This window comes from Leopardus geoffroyi, chromosome D1, assembly GCF_018350155.1.
Source record: "Leopardus geoffroyi isolate Oge1 chromosome D1, O.geoffroyi_Oge1_pat1.0, whole genome shotgun sequence".
Lineage (NCBI taxonomy): Eukaryota > Metazoa > Chordata > Mammalia > Carnivora > Felidae > Leopardus > Leopardus geoffroyi.
Genome location: NC_059329.1, coordinates 96,504,697 through 96,517,240, shown reverse-complemented (window position 1 = coordinate 96,517,240; position 12,544 = coordinate 96,504,697). Strand labels below are relative to the sequence as shown.

Below are 12,544 nucleotides of genomic sequence, written 5' to 3'. Positions count from 1 at the left end.
GCTCACTTGCTCTCCTCTCTGGCCACCTGCACCCAGCGCAGGGCAGGAGGCTGCAGGCAGAGGCAGACTGGGGGAGAGGGAGGGCAGTGAGAGGGAAGCCACACACCCACACTCCCCCGTGATTTCTACCTCTAGGCTAGCTGTCTTCCTTTCCCCTTCACTGCAGGTGAATGGAGACTAAAAGCTATCAGAGAGAGGGTGCAGGGAAGAAATTGGGGGTTGGTTAATCCCTTAGACAAGTTCAGAGGAAACATTCCAGGAGAGTTTTCTCTAACCAACAAGGGTGCAGGAAGACACTTCAGAGTCCTGCCTGGGTGGTCTGCAGCCTGAATACCCCTGGGCCAGAATTTGCGAAGCATCCCCCATCCCCATGGCATCCTTCATCCACCCATACCAGAAACATTCTTTAGGCAGGGAGGATACAGCCCTCAAACCACAATTGTTTTTGGAGGGTGTGGATTCCCATCCTAGGGCCCCACCCATGCCCATTCTCAAGTACAGACAAGAAAGGCAGGACAAGAGCCACTGTTGTGGACAAACTTGGTCATCACAGCACCTGCAGAAGGGCCTGGGGCATGCCTTCTCAGGGCGAGGCAGCCCTACAGTCTCTGCCACTTGCTGCAGCAGGAAACCTTCGGGCCACATCTAGCAGGAGGGTGCGTGCATCCTGATGGCCTTTCCAGGGGCATCTGGATCATCACAGGCGCTGTGTGGCAGGTGCTTGTCACAGTGCGTTTGCCCACGCCTTTCCTGCCGTGGGCGGCTAATTGCAACCTGATCACCCAGCCCCTCTTGAGAGCCCCATGCTGGCCCACACTTCCTCCTGGCATCTCTACAGTGCTTCCAGGTGAAGGCACCAAGAAAGCCCCAGCCCTAGGAGACACTGACTGCGGCTCTTCCCCCCATGCCTGGAGCCAGGGTCGAGGTGGGGGAAGCCCAAAGACAACACAGAAGGCTAGCTGACAATTAGCCCTGCAGGCCTTTTCCAGCCCACCCTGGGACACCAGGTATCAGGATCTGACCAATCTTCTAGGTACACTTTTCCCTATCTGGTTAAAAAACAAAACCACCACCTCATTAGGATTGCATTTAGGAAGAAATCAGAATTAGGGACGTAGTAGGCCCAACACAGTATATACACATACATGCACACATACACATACAGTCTGCACACTCCCTTCTGGGTTTCACCTTTCAACTTTCCTTCCCATTCAGAAACTTATAATTTGTGTCCAGAGTTAAAAGCTAGTGGGGTCAGAGGCCAGGGTCCTGCCTGAACATGCCCACAAATTCTGGAGGCCCCACGAGAAGAGGGACCGTCCCTGGTGTTCAGGGGGTGTGACATCACCCGTACAATGAGGGGGAGTGACAGCACAGACATAACTGTAATGACAACGCTGTCACACATACGTTGGTCGGCTCTGAGTCGGCTTATCTAAGAAAGCAATCTCTCTGGTGATGCAGGCTACAAATGTCCTGCCTAACTTGTCCTGTTTTCCTACACGGCTCTCTGACACTGGGCTCCTCGCCCAGCTCTAACACTAAAAAAATAGCCCAACATGGGGCTCTGTTCACAGGCTGGAAAGGCACTTCTAAATGGGCGTAGCAACTAAGCCAGCTGGAAAAGGCACCCTCGGTCTGTGTTCTGCTCTAATAAACAAACATCGATGCCATTTCCCCAATGACCCTCAGACACGGGAATCACCATATTTAAGAATGGATTCCAGGAGCACAAAACTGACAGGGATCTCCTGTGAGAGTTCTTTCCAAAGAGATAATGGGGAGGAGCGATGGGGACGGCTGCAGACTAAGTCCTCCTGAGGAGAGCATGTGGGTGGAACCAGGTAGAGGTTACGATTTAAACAAACAGAATGCATCACTATTGAAACATCCGGCTTTTTCGAAGGCATTGTTAAGAAAAATAAAGCCATCGAGACTTTAGATTCAACACTTTACAAGTACTATGACCAGAAAAGGCAAAGCGGGTCTTAGATAATCTGCAGCCAAGTAAAAGCTGCCAAAATTCAAGAAAGAAATATTCCCAGCAGGGCAGGCACCCTTCATGTGTCAGGGACTTCTCTCAGGTCCCCCAACCGGGGCATTCTGCTCAGTGCAGAACCCACTCAGCTCTTGAGGGGTTTGCCATGACACAGTTCAGGAGACGGTGCCACACACTGACCAGGCCCAGAGAGACCTGCCACGCACGAGGAAGAGGTCATATCAGCCATGGAGGCCACAGAACGCGAGCACCACGAGGAAATGTCAGGTTTGTGAGCCGTGATCCGAACTTATGAGCAACGGTCAATGCCGTTTGAGTTAGTGGCTTAGTCAACAATGCGGATCGCGATTTCAGTACTAAGGATACCATCTGAGGCTGGGGGTACAGTGTTCTGAGGCAAGTTCTGTGCTCTGAGGCAAGCTGCCTGTTGTGAAGACATCTTTGTATTTTATTTTTATTTTTTGAAGTTTATTTTGAGAGAGAGAGAGAGAGCGAGCATGAGCTGGGGAGGGGCAGAGAGAGAGAGAGAGACAGGATCCCAAGCAGGCTCCACACTGCGAGCGCAGAGCCCAGCAAGGGCTTTGAACTCACAAACCATGAGATAACAACCTGAGCCGAAACCAAGAGTCAGCCACTTAATTGACTGAACCACCCAGGCGGGAGCCCCCTGTCAAGACATTTTTAGTGTACAACCTGACCCGTTTCTTTGGGCTGTCTGCTGACTGGAGTACGGCTGTCGGGAAGTATCATGAAGAAGCCTGATGCTGAGTTTGGGCATCATTCAGAGCCCTCAGCTGGACTCACAGGTTAGAGTGAAGAGTGGAAGGGACCATGCATCTACCTCAAGAGTTTCCTGGGATACGACCAAGAAACATTGTTCTGGGTCACTTGGCAGGAAGGTTGGATGAGAATTACCTAAATTGCCAGAAATTGGGTTCTGTCCCCCCAAAAAGAGCTTCCCTAGTTAAACGGCCAATTATTAGTCCAGTTGGCAGGACGGTTTCTGACCAGGAGCTGCTAGTAGTGAAGAGAGATGAGCTACAGATGCCTGCCTTCACGTACCGGAATGCCAGAGGACAAACAGGGTGGCCTGGCAGTCAGCTCTGCCAGCAGGGGACCAGGGCGAGCTGGGTGGCCAGCTGTGCAGGGGCAGGCCCTGAGGCTCCGGCTCCCAGGGATGCCCAGTAAACTATTCAGCCTAAATTCATGACGGCACAGGAAAAAGCACACAGTTTAAGGATTCACCTGTGGTTGGAATTCTGCTTCTGCTGCTTACAAGTCCTATTAAATCACTTAACCCTTCTTGGGGGCTCAGCTGCCTGGTCTCTACAATGGAAATAGTATGTCTTTCTTGCAGGGCTGTGGGGAGGATTAGGGATTATGTATAAAAAGCTCCCAGGACAGTGCCTAGCAGGTTATTAAAGCTCAAAAAAAGGGAAGCAAAAAACTAAAGCTGTTTTTCTTCATGCCATGTTGTTACATTTGCTTCCTCTTGCTTTATAAGTAATGTCGGCAAAGTAGTTTTCCCCCTAGTTCCTAGTTAAGATCTACGGCCAGGAAAATACAGCAACAAGTTGGCACAGTGACTGAGCAACCTTTGCCAGGTTCTGGAATTCCCGTCCCAGTCCTAAACCCTATACTTTAACTCTACGGCAAGTACCTACCTTCTCATTTCAAAAGGGACATTATCTTAGTGGTAAAAAAAAAAAAAAAAAAAAGGCAGTTCTAGCACTCTCGCACTGGACAGCAAGCAACAAAAGTTAAGACTGCTGCTCTCAGATGAAGAAGCCCAGGTGGTGGCCCAGGCTGTCAGCTGTCGAGTAGGAATTCATTTCCCTGACAGACATGGCAGTGATGAGTGAAGAGATCAAATCTGCAGCTGACGCAAGGGGAGATCATGACCCATTAGGAGGGATGCCGTAAGGCTGGGAACCATCTGCCAGTTCTTTCGTTTGTGGGAATGGAAGAGGAATTTCCCAATGTCATGCATCAAACTCAAAACCAAAGCTGGCTGTACCACCCTGGCCAGATTTTGTTTAATAAGAAAAAAGCTAGGAGGGGCGCCTGGGTGGCTCAGTCGGTTGAGTGTCCGACTTCGGCTCAGGTCACGATCTCTCGGTCTGTGAGTTTGAGCCTCGCGTCGGGCTCTGTGCTGACAGCTGAGCCTGGAGCCTGCTTCAGATTCTGTGTCTCCCTCTCTCTCTGCCCCTCCCCCGTTCATGCTCTGTCTCTCTCTGTCCCAAAAATAAATAAACATTAAAAAAAAATTTTTTTTTTAAAGAAAAAAGCTAGGGATCAGAGGTTTTATTTTATTTTTACGGTGATTTGTATTTCCCTCACTGAAAAGCGCGTTATAATGCCCAGATTTTATAAAGCACTTAGTGTTTTTTACAAAAAGGAGCCATCCACATGTGAAACATTTAAAAAATGGGGTGGGGAGAACCCCAACGCAAGAAGCCAGAAAGACTGTCAAAGAAGAGGGCCTGGCCAGGCCCGGTATTACATCTGAGTTGCGGGGAAGAGCCTGCCCAGTCTTTGGCACTTCACCAAAATCACAGAGGCCATAAATCTTGGAAACAAGATCAAAAGCAAGAAGGCTCTGTAAATTTTCCCCACAGGCAGCTAGGGAAACTCTAATTCTCTTGCCCTGTTTTCATCCATTTTCTTTCTTTCAAGTATCTCTCCATATCTTGTTTGGAATCAGTCTGGCACAGTGCTCCTAAGTCAACAGGTCAAGAAGACATGTGACTTTATGATGCAATAAAGGGCAGCCACTCTGTTCTGTTTGGGGAACCTGGTGACATCATGGACTAAGCGCTGAATCTCGGGAACTTGTGTCTAAGACAGCACTGAGTCAGAAGAAAATTTTCATCATAGGGCCCCTGGAACTCAAAGTAAAGACAACTATTAGGTAACTGAGTCTATCCCCGTAGGACGGCTCCCGCTTCTATCTGGGTTCAAATGACTCAAGTTATTCTCTAGGGGAAATTCATCTATGTGGGACAGCTGTCACCAGCAGGACATTTGCTGTTCTTCAGCCTAAATTTCTCATGACATCACTCACCTACTTCCGCCTTTGAGGGACAGTTTTCTCTCATGTGACAAGTACCCAGGCGGCTGCCTGAAGATGGCTGGGCGAGAGAACATGGCCTCCACTCTTCGTTCAGAGGCCGGTAACCTGTCTGTGTCCCAGGAAAGAGACTCAATTAAATAAAGTGCTCCCAGAGCAGGCAGCTTTCCATGACAAAAGCACACAAGCCAAGATGCTGAGGAGTCAGGGCAGCCTTCCACAAAGCTCTGAGAAGCCACCTCTGCTTGGGTCTCAGCAGCTGTGGGCCTGCGGGGGCTCCGGAGTCGCGGACACATATTTGTGGCTCTATTTCACCAAGTCACAAGGAATGAACACGTGCGGATTTACCCTGGAGGCAAAGCACATTCACGTTTCTTCCAGTGAAGCAGGGAGGGCAAGAGAAAAACTGCTTACGGACAAAATCACTCGTGAGCACAGCCACAGCAGTTTTTAATTTGCCTAAAGAACATATCGTGTACGATTTCAGGATGTGAGCAGGGAGCACTGTCCCCACAGTACGCATACTGTGAATGGGAGAGGCCAGCTGTCGTTTAACAGGACTCCAAGCTGGGAAGCAACCCACACCCTCACCCTCCAAGCAGCTGCACCGCGAGATCAGCTGGACCAGCCTCTGGAAGTCTCTTCAGGGTGGGAGTCTCAGCTCAGTCTCAGCAGAGCTCCTCACAAAGACCGCCCGTCACCAGCGCGCCCCTCTGGGGTCTGGATAAACTGTCCGAAAGGTCAGGTTTATTCTCGGTTCTCTGGAGTGGTACTCTTTGGGCACTCGATGCTAAATGGAAACACAGACAACTCTGACATAAACACATTTATGAGGAGACGGACCCCCGTCCCGCGACCCCCGTAAATACCAATGAGCTCTTGGAAGTCTTGCGGAGAAAGGTTTTCTTCTTTGAAGAACACTTCCCCCACCACCATTGCTCTGATTGGCCAGCACCCTCGCAGTGAAGTATTTTCACCTCTTCTACCTGTTCTTCCTCTCAGCTTCCTGCCATTTCCCCCAATCTCCTAAAACAGCATGTAAATGGCTGAGACCAAAGACAGGCGTGAAATTCCACTCTCGTGCCAAGTGCTCTTACGTGAACCTGCACACCTTAAACATGACCTTGCTTTACGGTCTGGCCTGAGCCGTGGAGCTGTGCGGCCCAAGGTGATGTGCTAGCCACTGGCTACCTGATGCTATTCAAACTTAAGTCCTTCCACACACTAGCCACATTTCAAGAGATGAAGAATAGTCGTGTGTGTCTAGAGGCTACTACATGGGGACTTAAGAGATGCAGAACTTTTCTGCTGTCACAGAAAGTTCTGCTGCATATTGCTGCCGCAGAGGTCCGTTCTGATTGTCAGTAGCATCAAAACTCCTTGCTAATGACATCACTCTACCGCCTCTCGCTCACAATAAAAGCACCTTGCTTTTCACCACATCTGTTACAGAAATTAACAATCACAAGCTGTCAGGACACTGCCTCCATAGGAGTGAATCCAAATCACTTGCATGTTCTCACCTGCCAGTCAGCCTGCGTAGCTCCTTCCATGATTAACAAGGTCCCATGATCCAAGGGTATCTTCACTCTTTCCACATAGGTGTAGTCTCCATTCTCTTCCTAGAAAACAGCATTCATTGCACTACATTTTTTGTGGTGTGATCAAGACGCAACAGAAGCTGACGATGGTCAAGAAATGCAAACCTCTACTCAGCTAGACTATAGGGGCTCGTATACTGGTTCTGTCACTTGGCAGCTGTTTGGCCTTAGGCAAGCTGTGTCACCGTCGGTACCTTAATTTACTCATCTGTAGAATGGGGATGATGACAGGACCTGCCACACAGGGCTGTTATGAGCCTCCACCGATCGAATATGTGTAAATTCCTTGGAGACTGGCACATATTAAGTACAGTATAAGTGCCAGCTATTATTATCAGCATCTAAAATGCAGAACAGCCCATTCTGACCTGTGAAGAAATTAAGTCATTCATATGAGAACTCCTTACATCTGCTTTATGCCATGCTCTGTGTTCTGACATAGTGTGGAAAACAAGGCTTTTAAACAAGATGTGGTGTGATGAGTTCTCACTGCTTTTTCAGAAGTTATGATAATTCATTAATTGGTACTAGATAATTCATTAATTGTTAAACTAGTCACAACTCTTCCTATAGCTCCTCTGGTGTCTTGGAGATACATTCTTGTTTCTTTCCAGAATAGTCAGCAGCAGGATTTTCTTAAAGAAGGGAGCTCTGGCTTGACCAGAACAGTGTTGCAAACTGAGACTGGCTATTTAAGCCTGAGAGCATAGATCACAACACTTCGGATACAAATGCCTTGTATTCACATTGCCCCTCTCTTCCAGAGAGCTCAAAGTCCATTCATGTCCAGTCCTCTGATGGAAGCTTCACAGAGTGGCCTGCGCAACAGCCAACAGGTGGGGGTCACTCTTCCTTCGCAGCCGACAAAGGGGTGCGTTTAACAACTTCCATGCTCACAGCAACGAAGAGCTTATCAAGAGCTGAGACCCAACCTTTCTGATCTTTCCACTTCCGTTCTGGGCAGATCCACCCATTCATCTGCTTCACTTCGGATGCAAGGGACTGCATTTAGGTTGCTGCAGGATTGATTTCACTGCAATACTGTGTTTATGTTTATTATTGCAGGAGTGCTTCGGAGAATGTAACTATTTACAATGATTTCCTTCAGGAAAATCAAAATCAAAACAATAATGAACTTGCATAAACAGTTTAAGTTCTAGGTCCCAACCCTTGGCAGTGACTTTGTCGAGCACAGTCATAACTTTTCCAGGCAGAAGATAAAAGCAATGTTTAAACATAACTTTTGGTTTCAGTGATTGATTTTAATTGTGCCTGCCACCTTTTCTTTTTCAGTAGCAAGTAAGCGTGAAGCATTAACCTCTGACCTGTCAGCCAATCAGAGAGCAGTGGGAAGGTGACCCTGTTGTCGGGTGGCCCAGCTGCATCTCAGAAAAGCTGAGCGGCTCTCTATAAAAAAGGATTCCAACCACAAATGTATGTCCTACTGGAGAAAAGGTATCAGAAGGGAGTGCATCGGCCATGAGATTAGAGGGCTCAGGGCTCCTTGATTTGGGCTGTAAAGTCAGTTGCCAAATCAAGATTCAACACAGCTAGGAGCAGACCTCTTGCCCTGTACAGGAGGAGTGCCTACACACAGGGAGTGCAGCAGAATCTTTGTCTATAACTCAAGCACAGACACAAGGACAGGGCAGAAAAATGAAGTAGAGAGGAAAGACACTGAGCCAGACACAAAGACAATTCTGAGACGAAGATCTCTTAGAACAGTAAAAACATTATTAGGGAAGAGGGAGTACCAAGGCCAATGGAAGAGACGGGGTGAGCACTGTAATTCTGCCTGGAAACGTGCACCGGGAATAGACGTAACAAGTGAGTGAGAATTCCAGACGCAAGGGGAAAATACCAGCACTGACAGAAAGTGATATTCAACAGAGCCACGTTTCACTTAATGTTCCTAAGATCTGAATTTTTCAGATGAGAAAAAGCCTCAAGTTGATTTTAAATACACTACCTCCAATATAACCTTTAGTTGTACATAAAAGCAGAAGGGGGTGATCCTTCACTTGCGATGGAGCTACTATTTTTTTTTTAATGTTTATTTATTTTGAGAGATTGAGAGTGCGAGCAGTGGAGGGGCAGAGAGAGAGAGAGAGAGAGACAGAGAATCCCAAGCAGGCTCTGCACTGTCTGTACTGAGCCTGACACAGGGCTTGATCTCAAGACCGTGAGATCAGGACCCAAACCGACATCAAGAGTCAGCTGCTTAACCGACTGAGTCACCCAGGTGTCCCGGGGATGGAGTTACTCTTTTTTTTTTTTAACGTTTACTTTTTGAGAGAGACAGAGTGTGAGTGGGGGAGGGGCAGAGAGAGAGGGAGACACAGAATCTGAAGCAGGCTCCAGGCTCTGAGCCGTCAGCACAGAGCCTGACGCGGGGCTTGAACTCACAGACCGCGAGATCACGACCTGAGCCGAAGTCGGACGCTCAACCAACTGAGCCACCCAGGCGCCCCATGGAGCTACTCTTAATCAGTCTCCGAAAGAGACAATGATACCCAGTGCACCCAGTGAAAGAGGTGATGTCATTACTTTGCTGGTTGTTATTTATTCCTTCCAATCCCTTGGCTCAGAAAACACATTCCTAATTTGCGGAAGGAGATAGAAAAGAGGGCAAGGGGTTCTACCAAAGCAACACAGAGCTCACAAACGCTTTCTTCTTTTCTTGAGGCCAGAGTGCCAGCAGACCCCAGAGCCACTCTTTAACTTAACCAAGACACGCAGAGACTTCTTCCAGTCAGGAAGCACGTGAAAGGCCAGTGGAGCTCACGCGGCAGTGCATAAAGGCACAAATTGATAAATGGATAAGCAACACTGGAAGCACCAGTCAGACTGTTTAGACCATTAGGCATGGTAAAGTTACCAAAACAATGGTTCTGTAACCCTTTTGATTTACTTAGGTCTTTTTTCGAGACAAAAGAAAAAAAAAAAGAAAACACCCCTAAAAAAAAACCATGGCATAGGATAAAATTTTCCATCCCTGACCCTGGTGAAAAGAGGCTTTTTAGAGGCGCTGGCTGGCTCAGTCAGTAGAGTATGCGACTCTTGAACTCAGGGTTGTGAGTTCAAGCCCCACAATGGACACAGAGCTTACTTAAAAAAAGAGGCGTTTAGGGTTATAATCAGTCTACAAGGTGGGTTTTGTTGTTGATGATTTGGTTTTCCACCCACTCAAAACTTCACAAGCAGATAAAGCAAAAAATATATACTTCTATATTAATTATGATCAACACTCTCCCTCCATCCTTGCCAAGCACAGCCAGTTTATCCGAACACTTGATTAGGATTCCCAAGGTCTTCTGGGCCCTCCCAAAGTTCTACAATCTCACCTCCACCTCCTGACACAAGCCTCCCTAGTTTCCTTTAGAAAAATGGTATTTAGGGGAAAAAATCTGGGTGTATTTATCATTCTATCATTACTAACTATCCAACAGACAGGAAACCGCAACATTTTTTTTTCCATTGGAAAGGTTAAGTTCACATTTTACAAGCTCTATATAGAGTTTTCATGGAATCGCTCCTTTCTCATCCTAATTAGAAATTATAAGCAACCATCAATGCTTGAAAATCAGCAGCAGCATAGTTTTTCTTCCTATTGTAAGAGTAACACAAGTTCACTGAAGTAAACGACACACTTGTGAATTACTGGTTCAATGTCTGCCTTCCTACTCTCTGATAAGTTCTATAAAGAGGATTATGTGGGGGCGCCTGGGTGGCGCAGTCGGTTAAGCGTCCGACTTCAGCCAGGTCACGATCTCGCGGTCCGTGAGTTCGAGCCCCGCGTCGGGCTCTGGGCTGATGGCTCAGAGCCTGGAGCCTGTTTCCGATTCTGTGTCTCCCTCTCTCTCTGCCCCTCCCCCGTTCATGCTCTGTCTCTCTCTGTCCCAAAAATAAATAAACGTTGAAAAAAAAAAATTAAAAAAAAAAAAAGAGGATTATGTGGTCTTGCCCTTTTGAAATATGCTATCACACATATCAATAAATATGGGAATGACTGAGGAAAAGTACCAGGAAAACATAATCCTATTACCCAGAATTCATGCAATGCATGCTCAGGAAACACTGTATAAATATAATTACGCACTTTACATTTTTATCATTATATTGTGAGCATGTGTTTACATCTTAAAGGTACAGTATTCGCAAATGTGGTTCTATAATATTCCTTTATATGAACATATCTTTCCTTCTTCAAACTCACAAATATTTTTTGACCACCTATATTGTGTCAGGCACTGTGCCTAATGCTAAGAATATAGCAGTAAGGAACCTACTATTAGACACTGAGATTTTAATATGCCGGTACTGATAAGAAAAAAAAAAAGAGAAAAGAAAGGGAGAGAAAGAAAGGAAAGAAGGACGGATGGATGGATGGATGGAAGGAAGGAAGGAAGGAAGGAAGGAAGGGAGGAAGAAAGAAGGAAGGAAGGAAGGAAAGAAGGAAGGAAAGAAGGGAGGGAAGGAGGGAGGCAGGTAGGCAGGCTACTGCAAGTAGATCCTGGGCAAAACATTTCTGGGTGTTTTTCTAAGGATATATTGTCAAAAGTGGAATTACTGGATCCTTAAAGCAGTTTGATTTGTTGTACCAAAATGCTTTCTTAAGAAGGTTGTGGAAATTTCTAATTCCATCAGGAAAATAGGGCAGTACTTATCCTCCCCTAAAAAATTTAGGGGGAAAATGACAACTCATTATTCAAACAGAGAGTTCTTTAATTACTAACCGAGTCCAACACTTTTTCACATGTCTATTTGCTGTTTGCATTTATTCTGTTGTGAACTCTCTGCTCACGTTCTTTGTCCATTGTTCTACAGGATGTTGTATTTTTCTTACTGATCTGTAACCACAGATAGTGAGATATTTACCCTTTGTCATAGTTTCTGCAAATATTTTTCTCATTTGCTATTTGTCCCTTAACTGTGTTTATGATATTTAATGTAGAGTAGCTCAAAAACTTTTAGAGTCAACTCTGACCTTTCTTTGGCTCTCCTTCATGGTTTTTATGCTTAGAAAGTCTTTTCTCATCCTGAGGGAAGTTAAACATACAACTACATTTCCTTTTTGGTTAATAAAAAAAAAAAAAAAAAAAAAAAGTCTACATTTTTTTAGATTTAACTCTTTAATCTACCTGGAATTTGGTGCTTTTATTTCCCCCAGGCTTCTTTTTATAAGTTTCCAAATACTTTTGGATAGGATCAACCACAGTGTATGCTGCCCAGGGGCCAGGCATGTCAGGAACTATGTGTATGTCATTGCTAATGCTCATTACAACCCTGTGAAGGAGGTGATATTGCCCATTTTATCTTAAGCAAAAGGAGCTAGAGGGAAAGCACATCTCTAAGGCAGAAGACTGACAGGAGGCAGGCAGGGCTAGTATTTGAATTTAGATCTGCCGGACTCTAAAGCTTCTATTCCTTCCACTGTGCTCTCCGAAGTGATCTCTACTCCTTTTGGAATTCTGTAATATCTCCCGTTCTAATTACAAGGCACAGGACTGAACCGCAAGGGTCACAAACAGCAGCAGGCAGCATAAATGAGGAGTGGCGGTAGGACACAAGACAGTGGGGAGTGGGGAGCGGGGGCCACGGAGAACCGGAGAGCACGGGCCTGCACACAGGTGTAGCCACTCCGCAGCTCCAGCTCACCATTGCCTCAGGGTTGTCTGATTTTCTGGGTTTTCCAGGGAAGATGAGAAATGGGATTTTTTATGAAAAATCTCCCGAGTTATAAATTTTGGCAAGTAATACAATTTCTTTTCAAACGCTGGGCAGCATAAGCGAGTCTGAGAACCAGATTCACCTCAGGAGCGGCCCAGCTGTGCTGCTGATGGACCCATCGCCTGACCCCTTTTATGCCCACAT

General features: G+C 46.5%; 1 protein-coding gene across 4 annotated transcripts in view; it reads right to left on the bottom strand.

The window, feature by feature from the left end:
- Positions 1-5,495: 5,495 nt before the first annotated feature.
- Positions 5,496-12,544, bottom strand: part of ALKBH3 (alkB homolog 3, alpha-ketoglutarate dependent dioxygenase) — a 33,612-nt gene continuing 26,563 nt past the window's right edge. For 3 of the 4 annotated variants that reach the window (XM_045485031.1, XM_045485029.1, XM_045485030.1), the window contains 2 exons: positions 6,593-6,691; positions 5,496-5,859 (listed from right to left, as the gene is read on the bottom strand). In XM_045485031.1, the coding sequence (XP_045340987.1) occupies positions 5,767-5,859; positions 6,593-6,691 (192 nt within the window). In that variant the 3' untranslated portion in view covers positions 5,496-5,766. Of the gene's footprint in view, positions 5,860-6,592; positions 6,714-12,544 lie in introns of all 4 variants that reach the window. The other variant, XM_045485032.1, reaches the window with a different exon arrangement.